At 43.0% G+C, this 10017-nt stretch overlaps 1 protein-coding gene across 1 annotated transcript in view; it reads left to right on the top strand.

The window, feature by feature from the left end:
- The first annotated feature begins 303 nt into the window (after positions 1 to 303).
- CACUL1 (CDK2 associated cullin domain 1) overlaps positions 304 to 10017 on the top strand; it is a 63557-nt gene continuing 53843 nt past the window's right edge. The window contains exon 1 of the mRNA XM_007964236.3: positions 304 to 893. Coding sequence (XP_007962427.2) covers positions 527 to 893 — 367 coding nt within the window. The 5' untranslated portion in view covers positions 304 to 526. The remainder of the gene's footprint in view (positions 894 to 10017) is intronic.

The following is a 10017-nucleotide window of genomic DNA, read 5'->3' as shown; positions in this document are numbered from 1 at the left end:
GATTGCGACCGCGCGTGCGCAGGACAAACACCTTTGTCACGTGAGGCCGGGCCGGGGGCGGGGCCGGCAAATGCCCGTCCGGACCCGTCGCGCCTCCCTTGTCAGTTCCCTGCCAGCCGAGGCGGGGCGAACCTCTGCACTGTTGCGTGGGAGTGACTCACAGCTCCCGCCCCTTTTGGCTCCGCTTTCTTGCGGCCAGTCCCTTGCACCACGTGCCCTCCTGGCCGCGCCCCCAGCTGCCCTTTCCAACTGCCTGTTGGAAGCCGCTGTAAAATGTCGTGAGGAGCGCGCTGCTTTACGGCTGCCTCTCCAAGACTAGAGCCCCGGAGCGCCCACCGCCGTCAGCCGCGTCTCCAAGCTAGTCGGCCCCGTGGAGAGCGAGAGACCCTGCGCACCGCAGCCCTCTCCGCTGCGCCCATTCCTGCTCCCGGCGATGTGAGCTCGCGGAGGCAGCGGTGCCCGCTGGCCCGGGGTTGAGACGGGCGGCAGGTGCCTGTGAGGCGGGCGGGTGCCGGGGGCCAGCAGGATGGAGGAAAGCATGGAAGAGGAGGAGGGGGGCAGCTACGAGGCGATGATGGACGACCAGAACCACAACAACTGGGAGGCTGCGGTGGACGGCTTCCGGCAGCCCCTGCCACCCCCACCGCCCCCCTCTTCGATCCCGGTCCCTGCCCGAGAGCCTCCGGGGGGGCAGCTGCTGGCGGTGCCCGCGGTCTCCGTGGACAGGAAAGGCCCCAAGGAGGGGCTCCCGATGGGGCCGCCGCCACCGCCTGAGGCTAATGGGGTGATCATGATGTTGAAGAGCTGCGACGCGGCCGCCGCCGTGGCCAAGGCGGCCCCCGCCCCCACCGCCAGCTCCACCATCAACATCAACACCTCCACCTCCAAGTTCTGTGAGTCCAGCCTTTCCCAGCAGCCTTGGCTTTTCTCCACCTCACTCGGACGCCGAATCCACCCCCTCTTGGAGAAAGCCCCGCTTCCTTTGTTTCAGGCCTCGGTCTTTCCTCTTCTCCCGTCCCCCTTCGCCTCCGTGCCTCCCTCCCGCTCACCGTCCCCTCCCCCTCATTTGGTGTCTGCGGCCAGCGCCTGAGCGGCCCTGGCTTCTTGTATTACCTGGTCTAGAGAGGCAGCCTGGTACACACGGAGCCCCAAGTTCTACCAACGCGATCCCTATCACAACTGGCAGTCTCTCAACATTGGGAACCGTTTTTCGCACCCGTCTTCTCTTGAAGTTTCACCCTCAAAGTGAGGGGAAAATAAGGCTGCCTGAGTCTCGTTAGGGAAAGGCCTTCAGTCTTTTGCAGCCAGAGAGAAAAAAGAAATCTGGCAACTTGTGTTCTTGTGCTTTTGGCTAGGCCGTGTTAAACAAGTCAGGACTTTGAAAGTTGACCTATATCTACACCTCGTTCCTCCTCGTCTGTGTTACACCTTTGCATCTTGCTAGGGTAATGTGTGAGTTACTTTCCTACGCGGTGGCAGCTCCGACATTGTTTTGAAGCTAATAATGCATAAAGTCACTCTTCAGAGCTTACACTCATAAGAATAAGCCTTTCAGGATGGGTTATGTCTTGTGTCCAAACCCAAGATTGGGTTGCATGTTGAACTTCATGTTAGTGATCTGTCTTAACGCTCAATTGCAAGCAGAAAGATTTAAGACCAAAATCTGTTTTGTAATCCGAAACTGCCTCTGATCAGGATGTATGTATGCTTCCATAGCTAGGAAAAGAATGTGCTTTTACTTTGGGGGGTGTGTGTGTGTGTGTGGTGGTGGTGGTGGTGATAGGATGTTGAAAATGAGATGTGACCATCACAGCCAGGTTTTTCTCTCCTATTATTAACTGCAAGTTTTGAATGGCATCTAGTAAGCAACTGGAGAGTTCATTTCTAGCTACTAATTTTATCAAGCTGTACTTGTCCAGTTAGCTGTGCAGAGAAAATATTTGCCTTGATGCAGATAGTCGGAATCTTACACACTGTGTGTGGGAACAGCGTGTAATTTTATTTGCCTCAAGATACTGCCTTAGTCAAAGACATTGATATGTAGGTTTGGTAAAATTTATATACACTTTGTCTCCTTATTCATGATAATCATGTTTGTATTGTATAGTTTGTGTGTTGAAGGCTGTGTTGTGGAACCAGACCTTCTGTAGAGTGGCAGAATGACTTCACCCGAGTCATGAAGGAAGCTTGCTTTAGTAAAGTTCATTTGAAGAGTTCAAAAAAAAAAAAAAAAAAAAAGCATAAAGTTAGGAACAGAAATCAGTAAAATTGAGAACAAAAGGATTTGTCACACCAAAAGATTATTTTTGTGAAAAGTTTAGTAAGCTAGGCAGACCTCTGATAAAATCGACAAGAAAAAAAGATGCCAATAAATGAAAAATGGAAAATAACTACAAATATCAGATTTAAAAAGAACGTTATGAACTTAGGCTGGTAAATTTGAAAGCCTAAATGACAAATAGAATTCTTAGAAAACTATTGAATGTGAAAATTGGTGTCAGAAGAAATATCTTGAATAAACTGAAATGGTAAAGATCTCCCTTTTTAGAAGCTCTGGATCCAGATACTCTGATGAGTTCCATCAGACTTTAACACTTAATTCTTTTTGCAAGTTGTCCTGGAAAATGCTGAGAAAAAACACCAAGTTCATTTTATGAGGCTTGTGAAATCTTGATTCTAAAACAGATAAGGACGTGTAAGAACAGAAAATTATAGGTCTGTTTTACTTAGATAGAAATGAAAATACTGCAAAAAAATACTAACTCATCAAATCCAACAGTGTGTTAACAGTCGTGATCCATAGAGTTAATCCTAGAGATGTAAGCGTGGTTTAACGTCTACTTTGTTGCTCTGGAAGTACAACTATTCCACCGAAATCAGGGAACCCCTTTTAATGGCAGTATTGCCCATCTTTAATCCAGAATTACAAGGGACAACCACCACAGCATTTTTTTCAGTAATTATATTTAATTATTTATATATTTCTCAGTTGGTGAAGGACCTTCTCAGAGCACAGTTTAGGGAGTAAGAGTGGGTTAGAACATGACAAATTCATATTCCTTTCTTCATATGTCTGGACTCATTTCTCCACCTACTAAGGCATTTCTATTCTGACCACCTCTTCCTGACTCTTCTTCCTTTTCCTCTCCTCTTTTTCCTCTGTGTCCATTTTCTTCCTCCACACCTCTTCTCCTTCTCTTCCGTTCAATAGAGTGTACCCATTTTAGTTGTGCAGTTTGATGCATTTTAACCCATGTTACCGTCTGGCGTGGAGTTTGATTTTACCCTACTAATAGCTAAAAGGTAGCCTATTACAATTAAAGGTTGACTATCCCTCATCCGAAATGCTTGGGACCACAAGTGTTTGGGATTTCAGATTTTTTTTGGATTTTGGAATATTTGCATTATACTAAATGAGCATCCCAAATTCAAAATCCGAAATTTTCCAATGGACATTTCCTTTGAGCGTCATATTGGTGCTCAAAAAGTTTCAGATTTTGGATTTTTGGATTTAGAATTCTCTACTTGTATTACTGGGTACTGACATAAGCTGGGGGACTCCTGGGTGAGAGATGAAGGAATTTATTTTTCTTATTGTAGCACACAGCATGAGAATTGCTATATTTGCATAGGTTCTCCCTTGCCCCAAGTCCCAAGAGGGTGACATGCTATGGCCAAGATGGATGCTCTCTCAGTGGTTTTGTGTTGCAGCTGAAGAACATCAAACTTGGGGAATCCACTACTTTTATAGAAAGCAGTAGCAAGCCTGCTCTTTGTCTAGGGGGAGATGTTATCTCATCTTTCAAGGTTACCAGGTACAGAATGGCCCAGGTTCAAGAGTGATTGGTCATGGCCTTGCATTCCTGGCATACTCAGTAAGACGTGGGAGTGCGTGTGGCCCACAGAGGACTGTCCAGTGGTAACCACCACAACAACCAAGATAACAGTTCTGTCACCCTGAAATACTTCCCTATGTCTCTCTCTCTCTCTCTTTTTTTTTTTCTTTTGAGACAGCATATCACTCTGTCGCCCAGGCTGGAGTGCTGTGGCGCCATCTCGGCTCACTGCAATCTCCGGCTCCCGGGTTCAAGTGATTCTCCCACCTCAGCCTCCCGAGCAGCTGGGATTACAGGCACACACCACCACGCCTAGCTAATTTTTGTGTTTTTAGTAGGGATGGGGTTTCACCATGTTGACCAGGCTAGTCTCGAACTCCTGGCCTCAAGTGATCCACATGACTCGGACTCCCAGAGTGCTGGGATTACAGTTGTAAACTACCATGCTCCGCCTTCGCTGTGTCTCTTTGCAGTCAGTTAACCCTGCCTGCTTCCCCCAGCCCCAAGCATTCCTACTGATCTGCTTTGTGTCACTGTAGGATTTCATATAAATGAAATCATACAATGTGTATTGTTTTGTGCTTGACTTGTTCCTTCTTATTCTGTTCTTGAGATTCTTCCATGTTCTCACATATGTCAGTATCTTATTCTTTTTTTCTGGCTGAGGAGTAGTAGTTTTTTTTTTTGGATATCCCAAAGTAGGTTTTTTTTTTTTTGATTTACCAAAAAATCATTAATTTGTTGGTCATTAGTTTGATCATGTAGGTGGTCTCTGGTTTTGGCTGTTACGAACACAGCTGCTGTAAACAACCATGTACAAGGTTTGATGTGGGTCAAGGTTTCATACAAGTGGAATTCCTTGCTTATATGTTACTGACGTAAACTTTATGAGAAACTGCCAAACAATTCTTTAGGGTGGTAGCACCATTTTACACTCCCATCAGCTGTATATGACAGCTCCGGTTGCTCCACTTACTTAATTGGCACTTGTGCTGGTTAGGTTCTGCATTCTTGGTATTGTCAGTCTTTTAAAGTTTAGCCTTTCTAGAGCATTGGTCCCCACCAGGGACCAGTTTCGTGGAAGAGACGATTTTTCTGTGGACTGGGGGATGATTTGGGGATGAAACTGTTCCACCTCGGATCATCGTATCTTAGAGTCAACCTAGATCCCTTGCGTTATAGGGTTGGCGCTCCTTTGAGAATTTAATTCCTGCACTGATCTGACAGGAGGCGGAGCCCAGGTGGTAATGCTCACCGGCCCACAGCTCACCTCCTGCTGTGTGGCCTGGTTCCTTACAGGCCACCGACCGGTTCCCACAACCTGGGGTTGGGGACCCCTGTTCTAGAGGATAAGTAGTAGTATCTCTTTGTGTGTTTACTTTGCATTTCTCTTTTACATGTGCTGTTGGCTTTTTCTTGTGATCATTTGCTTGCGTTATAATTTTGTTTGTGAGCATCGGCTTACATCTTTTGTTGTTTGTCTTCATGTATGTAAAGAATTCACTGTAAGTTTTGGATACAAGTTTTGTCAGGCATGTATTATTACTGTTTTCTCTCTCTGGCTTGTCTTTTGTTTTCCTTAATGGTGTCCTCCAAAGAGTAGCTGTTTTTTAATTTTGATGATGTCTAAACTGTCAATTTTTTCTTCTCTGGCTGTTGCTTTTTGTATCCTAAGAAATATTTGTCTGCCCCAAAGTCAAGATATTTTCTGTATTTTTTCAAGCAGTTTTATGGTTTTAGCTTTTATGTTTAGGTCTGTGATCTGAATTATGAGTTGATACCTTTATAGTGTGAGATAAGGATTGAGGCTCCTTTTTTACATATGGATATCTAATTGTGTTGGCACTATTTGTTGAAAAGACCTTTTCTTACTGAGGCAAGTTTGTCAGAAATAACTGATCATGTATGTATGGGCGTCAGTTCTGTTTCATTAATCTTACTTAGCCCATATTTAGGATTGTTGAATATCTTCTTGATGAATTGACTGTTTATCATGATGGAATGTCTGTCTTTATCCTTGTTAATATTCCTTACCCTGAAGACTACTTTTACTTGTAGGCATTCTAGGTTTTTTTTTAAAGGATTGTTGTTTGTATAGTGTATTTACCATCATTTTACTTTTATTTGTGTAAAGTACATTTCTTGTAGACAGCATATGGTTAGATCTTGCTTTTTTAAAATCCAGTCTGACAACCTCTGCTACCATTGTGTTTAATGTAGTTACCAATATGGTAGGGTTTAAATCATACTGTCTTGCACTTTTGTTTACTTTTTGTCCATCTGTTATTTTAAAAATCTTCCTCTTTTCCTGTCTTTTTTTTTTTTTTTTTGGAGATGGAGTCTCGCTCTGTGGCCAGGCTGGAGCAGTTCACTGCAACCTCCGCCTCCCTGGTTCAAGTGATTCTCCTGCCTCAGCCTCCCGAGTAGCTGGGATTACAGCCATGCGCCAACACACCCAGCTAATTTTTGTATTTTTAGTAGAGATGAGGTTTCGCCATGTTGGCCAGGCTGGTCTTGAATTCCTGACCTCAGGTGATCGGCGCACTTTGGCCTCCCAAAGTGCTAGGATTACAGGCGTGAGCCACTGTGCCCAGCCCTTTTCCTGTCTTCTTTTTTGTTATTTTTATGATTCAGTTTTGTCTCCAGTTTGGCTTATTAGGATGGTTGTTTTGCTCTTTGGGGGTTACTCTAGGATTTATGATTATGAAAGTTTTACTTATAACAGTCTACCTTTAAGTAGTATTAGACTACTTATAATACAAAAACCTAATAGCAGTATACTTCCATTTATCCACTCTTGTCCTTTATGCAATTGTTGTACATTTTACTTTAATATATGTCATAATTCCCCAAATACACTGTCATTAATTTTGCTCAAAACAGGCGTTTATCTTTTTTTAAAAGTTGGAATAAGCCAGGCATGGTGGCTCATGCCTGTAATCTCAGCACTGTGGGAGGCTGAGGTGGGTGAATCACAAGGCCAGGAGTTCGAGACCAGCCTGGCCAACGTGGTGAAACCCCATCTGTACTAAAAATACAAAACTTTGCTGGTTATAGTGGTGCGTGCCTATAATCCCAGCTACTCAGGAGGCTGAGGCAGGAGAATTGCTTGAACACAGGAGGTGATGGTTGCAGTGAGCTGAGATTGCACCATTGCATTCCAACCTGGGCAGCATGACGAGAATCTGTTCCCATCCCAGCCCCCCAAAAAAGTTGGAATGAAATTTATGTAACACACAATTAATTATTGTAAAGTGAATAATTCAGTGGTATTTAGTACATGCCCAGTGTTGTGCAACTACCTCTGTCTATCTAGTTTCAAAACATTTTCATCAACCCAAAATAACATTCCATGCCCGTTAAGCAATTAGTCCCATTTCCTCACTTCTCCCTGCCCCTGGCATCCACCAATTTGCTTTCTGTCTCTATGGGTTTACCTATTCCAGATCATTGTGTGTGTGTTTTGTTTTTGTTTTTGTTTTGAGACGGAATTTCGCTCTTGTTGCCCAGGGTGGAGTGCAGTGGTGTGATCTCGGCTCACCGCAACCTCCACCTCCCGGGCTCAAGTGATTTTCCTGCCCCAGCCTCCCGAGTAGCTGGGACTACAGGCATGCACCACCATGCCCGGCTAACTTTGTATTTTTAGTAGAGACGGGATTTCTGCCATGTTGGCAACGCTGGTCTCGAACTCCTGACCTCAAGTAATCCGCCCGCCTCAGCCTCCCGAAGTGCTAGGATTATAGGCGTGAGCCACCTTGCCCAGCCTCCAGATATTTTTTATGAATGGAATCATACTGAGATTTCTTTGAAATAACAATAAACTGGAGTGTAAATCTTTTGTATTTACCCAGATAGTTGCCATATCTGTCCCTCTTCTTTCCTTTGTGTAGATGGAAGTTTCCACCTCTTATTTTTCTTCCCTCTTTAGGGAAGAAAATATTTTTATAATGTAGTTATATTATACAATTTTTTCTTATATTTTTTATAATGTAGTTCTTTAATATTTCTTATAATGTAGTTCTGTTGGCCTTCAATTTATTCAGCTTTTGTCTGCAGAAATCTTTATTTTATCTTCATTTTCTAAGGATATTTGCTGGATGTAGAATTCTAGCTATACAGCCTTTTTTTTTTTCTTCTATAAGCACTTTAAAGATGTCAAGATGTCTTTCCATTGTCTTCTGACCTGCATTGTTTCTTTTTTCTTTTCTTTTCTTTTTTTTTTTTTTTTGAGACGGAATGTAGCTCTTGTTGCCCAGGCTGGAGTGCAGTGGCGCGATCTCAGCTCACTGCAACCTCCACCTCCCGGGCTGAAGCGATTCTCCTTCCTCAGCCTTCTGAGTAGCTGGGACTACAGGCACACGCCACCACGCCCAGTTAATTTTTTGTATGTTTAGTAGAGATGGGGTTTCACCGTGTTAGCCAGGATGGTCTCATCTCCTGACCTTGTAATCCACCCGCCTCAGCCTCCCAAAGTGCTGGGATTATAGGCGTGAGCCACGGTGCCTGGCCACTATCACAGTTTAAAAAAAATTTTTTATTTTGAGACAGAGACTCACTCTGTCTCCCAGGCTGGAGTGCAGTGGTGTCATCTTGGCTCACTGTAGCCTCTGCCTCCTGGGTTCAAGAAAATCTGGTGCTTCAGCTTCCTGAATAGCTGGGATTACAGTCATGTGCCACCATGCCCGGCTAATGTTTGTATTTTTAGTAGAGACAGGGTTTCACCATGTTGGCCAGGCTGGTCTCAAACTCCTGATCTCAGGTGAGCCACTGCACTCGACCTTATTGTTTCTTTAATAAATGTCTGTATAGTCTTATCTTTGTTTCTCTCTATTTATGTCCCTTTTTTCTCTGGGTACTTTAAAAATTTTTACTTAATCTTAAGTTTTCAGCAATTTTTTATGTTCTTTTTTGGTGTTTATTTTTTGAATTTGTGGGGTTTTAGAATTTGTTAAATTTGGAAAATTATTCATTATTTTTTGTCAGAACCCCCCTGCCACTAGTTACACATATATCACTTAATTATTGTACCATGTGTCACTGAGGTTCTTTCTGTTCATTTTCGTAAAGATTTTTTTTTTTTTTTTTTTTAACTCTCTGTGCTTTAGTTTGGATAAATTTTAATGCTATGTCTTCACGCTAACTGATGTTTTCTTTTTCAGTATCTAATCTGCTGTTAATCCTGCTCTTAATCAGTGAGAGTTCCAAGTGTTTTTAATGCAGGCTGACAGTCCAGGTTTCAGTTAACCAAGCAAACTGTTAGAACTGTACCCAGCTTCTTGAAGTAGTATAGTGAAAAAAGAATCTTTAGTAAGTGTATTCCTTTTAATGACCTGTCTCATCTAAAGTTCTGTCTTCATTATTCAGCACCTTCCGAATCCATTCCCACATGTATTCCCAGATTTCTGCTGTATAATGTATTAAAGTCTTGTAGTTCTTTTGGAATGTAAGCTGTCTCCTATTTATTGAGGGTTGGTACTTATTCCCTTGGGAAATCTGATTCTAGTTAGAGATCTAGAGACAGTGAATTCTGCTTAGAGAGAGAATCTTTTTTGTGAGGTTTCAGGTAATAATATGGCAAGGTCTTCAATCAAGTAAAGTTAGTCTCATGTTGGGAAGGAGGGGTGTGTAAGCAGGGTTTCATGAGGTCAGGGTTTTCAGATTGATCATACTCCACCAAACTGGCCCCGTTTGTGCTGGGATTACAGGAGTGAACCACTGTTCCCGGCCAAACTTCAGGATCTTATTGGAGATCTTGTCTTGCTATTTTTTGACCTGCATCATATAAAATGACGTTGATGAAACTGTAAGAGAAAGCCATTTTAATGTTTACTTAAGGCCCAGTCCCAAATCTCTAAAGAAATTGAATACTGTTTATTTACTGTAAACTCTGTAAACCGTAGACCATATGTATTCACATTGTAAACTGTTAAGCACTATGTAAAAGTTGATTGTTGATATCCTTTTATGGTATGTCTTGACAGGGCAAACTGGCCTTTCATTTTTCTTCCTGCTTCTGTGGACATTTGGTTATTAACCTCTATAGATAAAGTTGAATAGATCTGTAATATGTAGTTGCAGGTATGCTGATTCATCATCTGAATGGCATTTTATTAAGTGTTTATTGTATGCCAAAGTAATATTTTAGCCTCTGGTAATGAAGAGACACAGTTTAATGTGGGAG

This window comes from Chlorocebus sabaeus, chromosome 9 (genome assembly GCF_047675955.1).
Source record: "Chlorocebus sabaeus isolate Y175 chromosome 9, mChlSab1.0.hap1, whole genome shotgun sequence".
NCBI classification, from domain to species: Eukaryota; Metazoa; Chordata; class Mammalia; order Primates; family Cercopithecidae; genus Chlorocebus; species Chlorocebus sabaeus.
The sequence above is the reverse complement of the archived record's forward strand: the minus strand, read 5'-3'. Positions and strand labels throughout refer to the sequence as shown.